The 15,603-nt window shown below is 43.6% G+C and overlaps 1 protein-coding gene across 1 annotated transcript in view; it reads right to left on the bottom strand.

Annotated features, from left to right (window-relative positions):
* The window catches only part of Cachd1 (cache domain containing 1), a 230,744-nt gene that overhangs the window by 55,999 nt on the left and 159,142 nt on the right, over positions 1 to 15,603 (bottom strand). Inside the window, exon 5 of the mRNA XM_006974048.4 lies at positions 746 to 872. Within this exon, the coding sequence (XP_006974110.1) occupies positions 746 to 872 (127 nt within the window). The remainder of the gene's footprint in view (positions 1 to 745; positions 873 to 15,603) is intronic.

The raw sequence follows: 15,603 nt of genomic DNA, 5'->3' as shown, positions 1-15,603 counted from the left end.
GTGATTGTTTGGAGGTCATGGAGAATAGGCATCTCCCACTACCTCCAGGCACCCATACCTGGCACTGCCAAGGGAACCTGTTGGGGCTCAAAGGAGTCCATCTTTGCCTAGGGCCTTCTGTAAGTTGATGAGCCTTGTTTTACAAATGATCTTACCAGGCCTTTCCCTCTGGCTACATGGTACAACCAAGTCATTTTGGTGTGAGAAAAGCTGGATAATGGTGACCTTTAATCCAAAGCTCTGTGAGTAACCTTAGAGCTTGTGGTGTCTGAAGTGTACATGTAAACTTCAAAAGTGTCAAACCAAACCCATTGTCCCAGAAAGGAAAATCAGCCACAAACTTTAGGGCAATTACATCTTGACGCTCTATGGTCAAGCTGTGGAGAAAGTGCCGCCATGTCTATTTCAACAAAGGTGTTCCCGGCACAGAACAGTAAATGCATCAAGCCACTGTCTTTCCTTCCCACAGCTCTGCTTGGTGTGATAGACAGCTGTGGGAAAGCTCTGGGCTTTGCATCATCACTCTGCCCTAGTGCAGGGATGCCCATCTGCATCAAATGTAGACATTTTCCAGCAAGGAAAGGTTTCTGAACGGCTTGGGGCAGAACCGTGTGTGGAACTCACTGCTGGGGTTGAAGTCTGGGGTCCGGCCCAGACTGGGCAGACTCTCTCCCCAGAGTCACAGCCCACCCCGCCATGCAGATGGCCGTCAGCAACAAGTGACCTCCGCAGGACGTCAGCATACCGACTGCGATGCTCATAGCTGCCCTTACACCGGAACTTGTGTGCTGGGAAGACAGTGAAAATTCCTTCCTCCGAGCTGAAATACTGCCACTTGATTCCAGGGTTGGATTTCAGGTTGTCTGCAAGAACTGGAAGAGGAAGAAAATGAAATATAACCACAGAGCCCACAGGTGTGTGCATGCACGGCTCTTCAGGCATCTGTTTTGCATAAACTGCTTGTAGTATGAAGAAATCCCACCAGATAGAAGGTTGTAAATTTTCTACAAAACGTTTTCTTCTTGCCCTTTAAAAAACATCCTGTGAAGCGAGTTCCAGGATAGGCTTCAAAGCTACACAGAGAAACCCTGTCTTAAAAAAAAAAACAAAAAAAAAAACAAAAAAAAAAACAAAAAAACCCGAAAAAAAAAAAAAAAAAAAACAACCAAAAACCAAAAAATCCTGTGACTAGGCCAGCCTGGTCTATAGAGTGAGCTCCTCAGCAGCCAGGGCTACAGAGAAACCCTGTCTCAAGAAAAAAATAAAATAAAAAACAAAACAACAACAACAAAGCAATCTGTGGGGGTGCCTGCATGCGTGCATGTGCATGTATGTGATGTATTGTGTACACACACCAGGGCTCCTGGGTAGAAGTCAGAAGTCAACCTTGGGCGTTGGTCCTTGCCTTCTGCCTTGTTTTGAAACAAGGTCCCCTGTTTGGTGTTTGCCACTGCGCATGCCAGGCTAGCTGGCCTGAGAGCTTCACCCCTCCCTCTTCTCACCAAGATTATAGATGCAGCTACTGTGCTTGGGTCTATGTGAGCTCTGGGGATTCTCCTCCAGGCCCCATGCCTTTACAGCCAAGTGCGTTTCTCACTGACCTATCCTCTAGCTCTCAAAGCATTCTATGTTGTTCCCATTACTATGATTATTATTATTGGCAAGATCTTGCTGTGTAATCTAGGCTGTCATCAATTTCACCATGTAGTTCAGGCTGTCCTCGAACTCACAATCCTTCCTTCTGCCTGAGCTCCTGAATGCTGGGGTTGCCAGTGTCACCACGCGGAGCTTCCAAAAGTTTTTTTGCTCTTCTCACAGTCAGAATCCGCTCCCTTCTTGGAGCCATTATGCCTTTTTACTCACTTCTGTAACAACTCAGGACTTTACTGCACATCTGACCATGCACAGATCCCTGCTGAATGCTCTACGGCCTCCATCAAGAGGAACAAAAGCCCATCTTCCTGTAGTCACCAACATGCCAGCAGAAAGAGAGACAGAAACAGAGCTGGAAGCAGCGCTGTGGAAGGAGGGGTGTGGGAAACGGCAGAGAACAGGAATGCCTGGGCTGTGATCTACCCAGCATACACACAGCTCTGTATACACATAGCTCTGAATGACCACGTGGCCCAGGTAAGGATTTGTTTCTCTAGCTGAGCTGTGACTCTGACAGCAATGGTCGATGTCACCTCTTTAGTAGCGGAGTTCCCAGGGTGTTGCATTTAACATGTGCATGATCAAATTCAACCTGTAGTCTAATTTCCATGTTGCAAATGAGGAAATGAGAGCTTAAAGATGGTTCCCGGTGCTTTCCTAAGTCCAGCAAGTTTTGTTTTTATTTACCCCGCTTGTACCTATCTGTGTAGGCACAGCTCATACACTGTTCCCTCCAGATACCATTTCAAGTGCATACAAGCAGCAATGTGGCCCTTCAGAGCCTGGAGCCATGAATACACAGCATCTAGTGAGTATTTCCTGAGTATATGTAAACCCACATCTGGCAGGTGGAAAGGTGTCTTCAACACAGCTCTTCTGACTCTCATATTCTTCAGTCAACAATTCAGTATCAAACATAAAAGGGTGAGCTAATTACAATATGATGCTTGTATGCCATTCCTAACATCAAGGGCTACTAAGGTTCTGAAATGGAGATGTGAAGACCGGCAGGACAATTGGAGGCAATAGTACCCAGGCAATCCAAAGGCATAACTAGGCAACCACATGAAGGCTTCCCTTCTTTGAGAACTTCATGAAGAAGGCAAATTGCTGGTCAGCTCTGTCTCTTCAGCACTCAACCCTGTGGCTGGCCTGACAGGATGCTTCAGTATGCTGGCTGGACTAAATTCCCATCTGACACAGGAAGCTCTTGCTTCAGCTCTCAAGTGCTCTTGCCTCTAGGTCACTGTTGTATCTATGGTCCTGATGTCCACTAGACTTGGATCAACCCTTCTTCCTTTGTTCTTGGCCTGTCATGAGAATGGAATTGCTTGGCAGAATGGAAGGCAAGAGATCAAAAGAACCAACCTGTGCTTTGCCTGGGACAAACTCGTTGAGGGAGATCAGAAATACATACTGACCCCTTTGCTGATTAATTAGCACAATATCTGATGAGCAGCTTAGATGAGGTTTAGGGGTGCTATTGAAGGACAGGGAAGATCTACCAGGTTATGAGATGGGGTTGGCCACAAGCACTGGATGAGAGTACCTCCTACCTACCATGTATAATGCAAGCTGTCCTGTATACACCACAATGGATTTTTGCATTTGGGCTTGCTTAAAATGGCATCCCAAACTGCAACCTGTGTGGAAGGGTAGGGACATGAGAATAGAGTAGTAGTATCACCTTGAAAGTAGGTCACCTTGTTGACCTAGCCAGACAGGAAGCCAGAGGCCAAGGTCAGCTCTCCAATGTATCATAGGAATGGTGTATAAGCACATATCAGCTGTGCATAGGGTAGAGTGTAAAAGGGCATATCATCTGTGTATAGGGTAGAGTACATAAGCACATATTACCTATCTATATGGTAATATATAGCATATCATATCATCTGTGTATAGGGTAGAGTACCTAAGCACATATTACCTATCTATATGGTAATATATAGCATATCATATCATCTGTGTATAGGGTAGAGTACCTAAGCACATATTACCTATCTATATGGTAATATATAGCATATATCATCTGTGTATAGGGTAGAGTACATAAGCACATATCATCTATGCATATGGTAATATATAGCACACATCATCTGTGTATAGGGTAGAGTACATAAGCACATATCATCTATGCATATGGTAATATATAGCACACATCATCTGTGTATAGGGTAGAGTACATAAGCACATATCATCTGTGCATATGGTAATATATAAGCACATATCATCTGTGCATAGGGTAGAGTATATAAGCACATATTATCTGTGTATAGGGTAGAGTACATAAGCACATATTATCTGTGCATATGATAATATACAAGCACATATCATTTGTGCATAGTGTAGAGTATATATGTACATATCATCTCTGGTTGCCATGAACAAAGTAGATCCCAGAGTAAAATCTAGTTGGCTCCAGTCTCTTTCTGAGTGAGATTTATCATGTTTAAAGTTTTATCTACTTTGCATACATCCTCCTGCCACGGGCATATGCTCTCCCAGGACCGAGTTAACAAACAAGACAGTAATTAAAATACACAATCCGTGTTAAAATGTCAGTTTCATCTTTCTTCCTGGCATGTAGAGAGACAGTCTGGCATCAGAGCTGTTCCCACCTGTCACTGGAAACACTCAAAACACAGAGAAAGATCACAACGTCAGTCAGTAAACGGCTCATTTTACACTGAAATTCACTTTTGATGTGATTGTGCCTTGAAAAAGCCACAAGGTGCTGCTGGTCAGCTAGCCTCCTTCTAGGAATATATGCCCAGGGATCCCTAGGACCATTTTTATGTAAAGGTAAATAAGGTTCCAGTCTAGCAACACGGAGCAGGGGTTGCCCAACAGGAACTCTGTGCTGATGAATTTCTGCCATTTCATTCCAACCTCAGCAAGTCAACCTTAGTACGCAGAAGGTTTCAGGTACTGGAATTAAACCAGAATGGCAGGAAGCCACAGACACGCAGGAGAGTGTTCAAATTCCCACACATGCCCATTCCCCCAGGGTTTGAAGGTCCACCTCCCAGTCCCAGCACACTTTTCCGGTTGGGAATAGCGGTGTGAAACTTCGGTTGAAGGACACACAGGAGAAACTCTGGCTTTTCAGATCATACCATCTGACAAAACTCCTTCTGTTAGTACAGCAAGAAGGCCGCCACAGGCATGTCCCTGATCAAGCGCGGCTGTGAGCCAACCAGAGCATATTTACAAAACTCCCTGGCGAGCCATATTTTGTCAGTGGTTCTCCCCCCAAAGCCACGCAAAACATACGACACGCAGGATTCGGTGCATTTCCAAACGTGTGTATTTTTTAGCAATTACCAGCTTTTCATTCCCCCACCACCTCCACATATTTGCAAAGGAGCCATAAGGCACACACCCCCCACCCCCCGCCGCCCCAGCCCCGCAATCCAAGCAATAAAAGTTATTATCTCTAAGGCACATAAGGAAATGGGCTCAGAGAGTTTCTGTGACATGCCTGAGGTTTTACTTTGAACAAGAAGGGCACGTGACTCCAGCCAATGTGAGATCATGATGTCTGTCTCCTGCCTCTTGCCAGGCAGTTTGCCCTTGTTAAGGTCATTCCCCTGGATGGAGTGAGCATGCTCTCTGGTGGTGTCTGGCTGATGTGAGTGTGTGCAGACACAGAGAGGCCTCTTCTCTCCTCGCCTCCTGGGGTCTGAAGCCTTAACCTTGATCTCACATTTGCACTGTTCGCCAGGCAAGCCCTGCCAACCCCTGCAATAAAAAGGCAAACACTGCCTTTGGAAGTAAAGGAAAGCTCGATGACCTCATTTAAAAGTAACATCTGTAACAATAAACAGGCTCTAGGAAGCTATTAAAAGGGAGCCAATGGGACCGGGAATGTTTTAAAAATAAATCAGAAGTCATACAGCGCGTGATACATTTAGTCTCACCACAAAAGATCATTCTGGATCCTCACAATCATTCTTGCACTGAGTGTAACAGGCAAGGGTTCTCAAATTCTCCTTCTCGGGAGTCCTTTGGCATATGATTAAATTTCATCCATTATCTGGTACTAGCAGAGGAAGATGAATATGAAGGTAATGAGACCCCCAGGACCTAGAAGTAATCCATCAACATGGAGCATGTATAGCTAAGCAGGCCCCTCTCTGGCCTAGATGCAGAGGTGAAGAGAGCCTTATTAACTGGGATAGCAACCCAGAGGGGCTCCCCACCATTCCAGTATCAGTTACATGCTCTGGCCACGTGAGGTGGTGTCTAACTCAATACACGGCCCTACCTACTTCTTTCCCTTTCCTCAAGGGTGTTGGAAAACGTCCAGGAAAAAGCTGGGCCCAAACTACTGGCCCAGGATGCATGGTATTTGGCTTCAAACCATTAACAGGCATGTTTGCATCTGTCTGTATCACTCTGCACACCTAACACACACACACACACACACACACACAGACATAGATATAGACACAGACACAGACAGACAGGCAGATACACACACATACACACACACTCTGAAGGCAGCAATAAATCAATATTCTTCACAGAAGTTGGCACCCAAGCTTGAAGATACAGTGTGCTCTGAAGTCCTAGGGTTGGAGAAAGGGAGTTAGTTATCTTTTGACACCTTACAATCAGCATGACTATTGTTAAGGTAAATTGTAGACTCTCTATTCCTAGATCTAAGATCCTGGAGGGCTGGCTCCCCATTCCATCCACTTTCAGGCACATGTTCTCTGAGAACTACCTGCAGCACACAGGTTGATGTGATCTACACTTCTGTTGTATAAATTCTAAAGGCTCTCTTTCTACTAATTCTAAAGCCAAAATAAATGAAATAGTCTGACTAAATCAGTATGGAAGCACTGACCATTTTAAATATGCTTTACAAAGGCAGCCTCTCTATCCTTCATGCATGACTGCTTTGTCGAGAAAGTTTGCAAATAAAACCACCTCATACTATTAACTATTTATCTCAAAAATAAATAAATAAACAACCCAAAATATACGTAGTTTTCTGGGTAAATATACATATAGAGTTTAAATGAAATTTTCTCATCTGGGCTGAAAATATTCCCTCCAAGAGCCAGAAGACCCCACCCCCACCCCCAAGAAAAACCAACACCAGGCATGAGAAGCCCTCTTTTGAGTTGTTGGCAAGGTTGTCCAAGAAACTCCCCAAATATAAAGCCTATTGCTGCTGCCTTTGGCTACCCCCTGAGCTGGTTAGTTTTATGTCAGCTTGACACAAGCTAGAGTTATCTGAAAGGAGGGAACCTCAATTGAGAAAATGCATCCATAAGATCTGGCTGGAAGGAATTTTCTTAATGAGTGATTGATGGGGGAGGGCCAAGCCCATTGTGAGTGGTGCCATCCCTGGGCTGGTGGTCCTGGGTTCTATAAGAAAAACAGACTGAGCAAGCCAGTAAGCAGCACCCTATCCATGGCCTCTGCATCAGCTCCTGCCTCCAGGTTCCTGCCCTGTTTGAGTTCCTGTCCTGACTTCCTTAGGTGATGATTAGGAAGTGTAAGCCAAATGAACCCTTTCCTCTCCAAGTTGCTTTGGTCATGGTGTTTCATCACAGCAACAGTAACCTTAACTAAGACACTCCAGAGGTGGAAGGTGAGTTCCTATTGCTGAAGACACCATGCACTTCAGAAACAGGGCTCAGAGGGCTGTGAGCTGGAATGAATGTCTCCTGAGGACTAGTTTTCACGGCACCAGAAGACGCAATGTAACTTATAAAGGAGAGAAACAACCAACAGTCCTGCCCAGCTAAGTCACTGATAAGTCACAACGGCATGGCACCACGTCCCCAAGGGTACAGTCATGGCATGCATACCTTGGCAGTAACCAACAGCTCTGTAATTGTTCTTAAGACCCACTTAACAAGAGAAAAACCATGCCTGGTACTAGAAACCTAGTTAATTAATCAGGGCTGGTGAAGATCTTGAGGAGAACCTCCAACTATCACTTAAACCAGTACCATCCCGAACTACTTTCTAACCCTTCCCCTTATACTCAAAGAGAAGCACAACCAATCAAAATGTAGGGTTGTGGAACACAGTCCTAATGGATGCATCTAGAAAACACACCTATGGCTCAGGGAACGTTGTGGAAGAAGAGGCAGAAAAATTGTAAGAGCCTGAGGGTGAGGGAGTTTGCTGTGAGATTGTGTCTCCCAGTATCATCAGAAACTACACACGTGAAGCCTCTCACCAACACGACTGTCTAAACACAAGCCGGGACAAGGACAACAGACGTGCTAAAGTGGACAGAGGACAGCCCGCACGGCCCCAGCCTGCATGGCCCCAGCCCACATGACCTCAGCCCTACATAAAGGACTATGGACGACTAGGGAATGCTGAGTGCGAGAAATGGTCTTCCTCAGGACGGACACCCAGATGTGTTATCTAATACCAAATGATCAGCCTTGACAACATACATACGAGGAATATTCAGACAGAGCAGGTTATATTTAGGAACACACACACACACACACACACACACACACACACACACACACACACACACACATCCTACACTCACAACAGCAGTTTTTTGTTTTTTGTTTTTTTTAAAAGAGGCCATGGATTTAAAAGAGAGCAAGGAGGAGTAGATGGGAAGGTTGGAGGGAGGAAAGGAAAGGGAGAAATGATGAAATTATTATAATCTCAAAAATAAGAGAAAAAAGCTTTATCTACAACAAACAAAAACAGTCCCAAGACAAATAAGCAAACAAAACACAAAAACCAAAAACTAGCTCAGAAATTGACAGGTGAATGGGTATTAAAAGCTTATTCATAGGATAATGAGGGGGGGGTGCTTAGTCATGTCAAATGTATAAATTGAACATGTTAAACATGAGAGTTATTGGATATCAATTATACTTCAGTTAAGCTACTTTGCTAATAGAACAGTGAAAAGCTATGGTACTTCATGCAGACGTTTCACACACTGTGTGCCAGTTTTCATCATCAAACTGTGAGCATGCACTTTTACTCCCTTGGTACAGAGGCAACACTAACTTACTCAAGGATCCAAGGCTAAGGCTACTGTTGCTTGATCAGGAAAACACTTGGGTCTAAAGCCTTTGCTCTTTCCAGGACACTACAGCACTTGTGTAAATCAAGAACTACAAGATTGATCCCGGCCTGTGGGAGGTAGAGACACGATGAACCTGAGCTAGAGGCTAGCCTGGACTACAGTGTGAGGCAATTACAAAAATCAAAGAAATTAAAACGGGGCTGGAGGGATGGCTCAGTGGTGAAGAGAGTGCACTGTTCCCCAAAGGACCTGAGTAGGGTTCCCAGAATGCACATCGGCTGGCTTAAAACTGCCTGTGATGCCAGCTCCAGGGGATGTGATACCTCTGGACTCTGAAGGCACCTGCGGTCACAGACACACACAGACACAGACACACACAGACACACATAGACACACACACTTTAAATCTTTAAAATAAAACAAACTAAGACAAAGTAAAGGTAAGTGGAAGCTAAAGGAAACATGTAAGAATTAGTCGTCACCAGATAAAAAGCATGCTGGGTATTTCTCTAGAGGCAGAATACATACATACATGTGAAGTGTTTCTTAAAATACTAAAGTCGTATTAGTTGGTAACTAGAGGATATAAATAAATTGATGAGATATACCAAAAATAATTTTATAATTGAAATAAGAAGAAACAAACTGTTGAACTGTTACAACTGACGTGCACTAACTGGAAACCAGCGTCATGGTGTTTGCCGCTGACCCACAGGCTGGCTTAGTGGGAAGACAGTATAGACGCGAGCTGTGGGGGAGGAAGCTTGGTGAACAATCGCAGCAGGAGCGGCTCAAGGCGACATTAGACAGTACCCGGAGCAGATCAAGGCCACATTAGACAGTACCCGGAGCAGATCAAGGCCACATTAGACAGTACCCGGAGCAGCTCAAGGCGACATTAGACAGTACCCGGAGCGGCTCAAGGCGACATTAGACAGTACCCGGAGCAGCTGAGATAAGAGAGGGAGTTTTTACCTGATTGAGAAGCCACACGATGGACAGATCTTAATCCTTCTGGGAACTGACCACAGGTTACTGAGGTGAGTTTTAACCCTTCTTTCAACGCTAACGCGGCGAGGACTAGGCAAGTTGTTTGGACACGGGCCCAGGCCTCCATTGCACTTCTGTCTAATTCATGCTGATACTCATTTCTTACAGGAAGACTCGGATGACACAGAATGGACCCAGAATGAGAAGCCACAGGATTAGGCCCCATCTTTTAAGTCTGGCAAACTATCTGACCTTAAAATTACCCTCCGGGGGTATCCAAAAGCATCTCTCTGAGATGTACAGCACACTCCACTTTCAAAGGTTTCCTAATGTCTTGCATCTACTGTTAAATCCAAACTCGGAAAGGCGCTGGCTAGCCTGATCCTCCCTTCTCTTCAGGCTCCCTCCTGCCTTCCGTGTGCATCACTGGACACCAGAGCTAATGCTCTGACTCCCACAAATGTGCCCTGCCCTCTTCCAAGGTCATCCTTAGTCCTGGATAACACTTTCCTCCATCCAGTCAGTTCTTCCTTATCCTTCCAATTTTGCTTTAAATTTCCACTTCTTAGAGGCCATTCCCTGATGACTTCAGCCAGCATCTTCATATCCAACATTGTGCCTCTCAGCAAAACCTGATAATGTTCTGTGTGACATTTTTATAGCTGCTCCTTTAACATTGCCCATCTGAGGAGCTGTGAGTGACACCAGGGTGGGACCAATATCAGTTTGTCTGTCACATTCCCAGAGCCTACCAGAGTCCAATTCCTCCCTCCCTTTTTTAAAAAGTAAACACTCTTAGAACATGTGATCTGTGGCTTGGCTAAGGGCCTCATTGCTGTCCCCTGTGAGATTCCAGCTTTTTCAACTGTAAAGTGATGGATTTGGAAAAAGTGTTCACAAATTCCCTTTAGAAACCAGAAGGGCAAAGAGGCAAATCATGATGGTCAACAGAAGGGAAATACCGGTGCTCGACTTACAATTGGGTTAGCCCACAAACTGAAAATATCCGAAGCTAAAAATGCATTCATGGTCTACAATCAAGATGAGCCTATCTTGAATGTACTTAGAACACTTTTATTAACTTATTGTTGGGCAAAATCAAGATAAAGCCCGTTTTATGCTAAAGTGTTGAAAACATCATAGATATGGACTTCGTGGAAATTGGATGGAATGTGAAGACCCTGGCAATATAGTTCACTCTATGGCATATAGACTACGCGCTCTTGGGGTCATCAGCTGCCCGAGCATCTGCCAATCCCTGCTACTGCCCAGCATCATGTCTCATGCTACATATCCACAGGCCAGGAAAAGATAGAAATGTAAAGTTCCAGGGATGATTTCTCCAGAATGGCTAGCCCTTCTGTACTACCAAAAAGTCAAAAAATAAGTTGGACCACTGTGAGCTGGAGACTGTGAACTTACAAAAGAACACATTTCCAGCTGGGTGTTGTAGCACACTGCTCTCACACCAGCACTTGAGAGGCAGAAGTAAGCAGATCTCTGTAAGTTCAAGGCCAGCCAGTGCTACATGGTGAGACCCTGTCTCAGTAAACAAACAACAAAATGAACAGAAAAATAAAAATAAAAACAAATTTCTAGCTACTTTTTAAAAAGCATATAGAAAATGGGGAGACATGAAAAAGGGGAAAAGATTAGTACTTTTACTTTCGAGTGATTGAGATGGTATCAGTGGACACTATACTAGTTATATTAAAACATCTAATTAAAATATTTAGATGAGCAAAATGGAGACAACTAAGTCCCAGCTGCTAGACTGTGGGAGTGAGTCATCGCAGGCTATGGTCTCACATGAGGAAGTGTCCTCTTATCTCATCAAGAAATAAGGTAATGATAGAAGTAATACCTGAAGCTTGGAAATGTAGGAACCAAGCCTAGGGGTGAGAAGCTTTTGGATAAAACTGCCTACAACCACCTGTAACTCTAGTCTCAGGGGACTCACCACCTTCTGGCCTCTGAGGGCACTGTACAAATGTGGTACAGAGACATACATGCAGGCAAACATTCATACACATAAAAAATATTAATTTTTTAAAATAAAAGTCATAAGTTCAGGGTTGAGCAATCAACTTCAAGGTAGACAGAAATTCATATTTCTATCTCAATGAGACAGTGTTCAAAATATAGGTTCAGAGCAATCTAGATACTTCTTTCCTTATGCATTTAGAAGAGTTTAGTAGTAGGTCTTTGTTACAATTCGGAAGCAATTGTTAGCATAGTTAGGGTCAGAGTCTCGGCCCTGACAGCCCTTAACAGACTAGTTTGGCTACTTTACCTCAAATAGGCCGATTAAATAACCAAAGTAAAAGACACAATAAGAGATTCAATGTGGTCCTTTGGGAAGAGGAAGAGAGACGCCCAGTGACTTTCCTAGGTTCATCTTCCAGATCCCAACATGACATTTAGCTTTAAATAGAAGGCATGCATGGGTAAGCAGTCCTTGTCTAGCTGTGGTCCCGAATGTCACCTTTATCTTGGCTCATCTCTTCAGCAAATTGTCTGATCAGTTGTTAGTTCTGTACTACATCTCTTTCCAGGAGACAAACTCTCCTTTGGGCTGGCACCAGGATCCCAGCAAGAGATTACTACAATTTCTTGGGACTGGCGTATTGCTTCAAAAGTCTTAGAGTCAAAGGGAAGATTGCGAGTGTCTCTCACGATAGCCTCCTTTCTGCATTATAGTTTGAGCAACTCTCCCAAGAGTTCATGTGTTGAAATTCAATCCCCATGGTGCCATGTGAAGGTAGAAATTCAATCCAACTATGGGATTCAGGAGTAAGATCCCTTTGGAGGTAATCAGGATTAGTTCATATCCTTAGGGTAGAACACTATAATTGAATATTGGTGGCTGTGTAAACAGGATAGAGAAAGAGACACTAGCAGATACACACACACACACACACACACACATATTTCCTGTCCCTTGCCATGTGACACCCTGTGCTGCTTTAGGACTTTGCTGAGGGAAGGCCATCACCAGCAATAACCCCACACATGGACCAGCACTGTGAATTAAAACAAAATATCTTTCCACATGGGCCTGTCTTGAGTATTTAGCTATAGTAACAAAGTGGACGAGCACAGTCCAATGACTTCCATAATTTGCTTTCCTAAAACATCTTTAGCAACCATTATGAAAGATAAGAAATAGCCAGGATTTCTCTGGTGATTGTTAAATCACCAGTATGGCAAACACAGTTTAACTATACTTTGATGTAATATTAAATTAGAAGCCAATAAAAATAAAGCTCGTTTATTTAACATCCAAATTCACGAATACCATATTTCTACCTAAGAGCTTCTTGAGTAGGAATAGATTTGTGGTCAAAAAAAGATGAAAAGTCCTGACTCTAAGACAAAATATGCTCTTTAGAAACTTACTTACAAAGGTTTCTCTATCAGATTTCTTCAGTGACCACTATTATGAAGGTGCACTTCGACACTAGTACATTTTTTTTTTTTTTTCCGAGACAGGGTTTCTCTGTGTAGCTCTGTGTCTTTCCTGGAACTCACTTTGGAGACCAGGTTGGCCTCGAACTCAGAGATCCACCTTCCTCTGCCTCCTGAGTGCTGGGATTAAAGGTGTGCGCCACCACCGCCAGGCCTTTTTTTTTTTTTCCTATCGCTGTGATAAAGACCATGACCAAAATCATCTTGGACAGGGAAGAGTTTATTTGTGTTACATACAGGGATCACAAATACATTACTGAGTCAAACCATGGTAGGCACCTGGAGGCAGGACCTGAAGCACAGACCATGAAGGAGTGCTGCTTACTGGCTTGCGCTCCATTGCTTGTTCAGCCTGCTTTCATGTAGCACCCAAGAGTGCCTCCCAAGGGTGGCACCACCCACATATCAATCACTAATGGAAAAGAGCCTTAGGCTTGCCTGTAAGTTTATCTTACAGAAGCAGTTCCTCCCCTGATGTTCCCTCTTCCCAGATGATTCCAGCCTCTAGCTTGCATCAAGCTGATAAAAACAAAGAGGAAAACAAAACAACTTCTATAGTGGCATATACAGACGGGAACACATCCGGGTTCTCATTGCTTCCTAAATTAGTATTGGTCTTCATTTGGTTTGACAAGAGATTACAGTATCTCAGAGAAGATCAAAATGCTCATAATAAAACAGTCGAAAGCTCATAATAAAAGACTGACCCGAGTTCTATTTATGCAGCTTTAAGAGGGCAAGTATATTAAGTGCCTGGCTATGCATGGGTACTTAGCAATTTGCATGTGATACCTCAGTTCTTTCATCCAACAACCCTATGAGGTAGGTTTTATTTATCATTCTAGAAACCCAAACATGCAGAGGTTAAAGTTCTAAGTACATATTTGCTAAAAGGAGACAGAATATGGAGGTTCATTAAAGAGATTCCTTTATTCTTATTGTTAGCTGAATGATTCAGGAAGCGAAGAGTGACTTCAGCCTTGAACTCTGAATGGGACTCAGACCATGGAGCCCAATGATCTTGCAACTCCACAGATCATTCTAACTAAAGCCCAGTTAATGTCGGCTGCCTAAGCTTGGTTCTACAGTCAATTCTATGATCCTTTCCTATCAACTCCCATGTATTTTAGCCCAACATCAAGAAAAGGACACACTCAAACCTTATTTTGTTCCAAGTTGTTTTTTTTTTTTTCTAGTTAATGATATAATGGAAAAACAAAACAAAACAAAAACTAACCAGTCTTTCCTTAACTCATTTGAGACTTAGAGAACTATAATAAAGCTCGGGTCAGTCCAAACCCAGGAATGTCCCTTCTTCTTCCTTCCTCTCCCATAGAGACTCCCAGAGGACCCCAAAGCCTGGGTGTTCTCCATGCATTCATGGGAGGAATAACATCAAAGTAGGAAAAACATAGTTCTCAAGCCTGGCTGATTGCCATCACCAAATTCTGAAACCTACAGGGTCCCAACCTTTCCCATGCCAGTGTTCTGAATCCCTGGGCCTGGAGCTCATAATGGTTTCTGTTTGTTTTAAACAGGCTACCTATTGGGACTCTAGAGATTAGCTGTGATTGGGGCAAATAATTAGACATTATTCTCTGTTCTCTCATCTGGTTACTTAGTTTTCCTAGACTGATTCACTTTAAAAAAACACATTAGTTGACATTAGTGAGACCTTCCTGGATCCTCAATTGTCACGGAATCTACTTTTCTCAGTCAGGCAACCTCAATGAGAAGTCTCCACTGAGCCTATCCATCTTCCAGCACTGCCCAGGTTCCCTTCCAAGGTCAATTTAATTGTCTATGCCTAGCTTTTCCTTCTCATTTTCCACAAAGCTCCCATCTTCTCAAACTTAAGTGTGTCAGTTGCTTGGCTTCAAAGTTGATAATAATAATAATAATAATAAATAGTAATAATAAATAAAAAACCCCAAGCTCCTCTGATATAATCTATAAAATATGGCTCAGCCAACACTAGAAACAACGATCCATCTTGGCTATATTGTTTTGTTTCCAGAATGTGCCATAAGCTCCTCATAATCACCTGGATGATTCCTGTTATCTTTTAAAACCCTGTTCGGAGCTGGGTCCTAGGTCACATGTTCCAGCCTTTGTTCCTGACTGCTGGTTTTTCTCCTGTCCTCTTTCCCAACAATATTAACATGAACAAGAATATGAGTTCTCTGAGACCACAAACTTTGAAGTCTAGTACTGCACCTGACACAAAACTGTCACTTGTGAGAAGTCTTTACAAAGGAGCAGGGGGTGAGGGCTGAGGCTATTTCTGGATCTCAGGCTTGGGTAACAAAGCTGCTCTTAACTGAATTTTGAAAAATGGGCCAGAAAGATGGGGGTGAGTAGGGAGATCACAGGCTTGGTTTTACACACAAGGTATTTCAAAGATCAGGCCATGGGGAGAGTCTGAGAAACATCTCAACACTGGCATTCTAGGGCAGGAAGGC

Source organism: Peromyscus maniculatus, chromosome 2 (genome assembly GCF_049852395.1).
Source record: "Peromyscus maniculatus bairdii isolate BWxNUB_F1_BW_parent chromosome 2, HU_Pman_BW_mat_3.1, whole genome shotgun sequence".
Lineage (NCBI taxonomy): Eukaryota > Metazoa > Chordata > Mammalia > Rodentia > Cricetidae > Peromyscus > Peromyscus maniculatus.
This window is presented reverse-complemented; position numbering and strand designations above follow the sequence as displayed.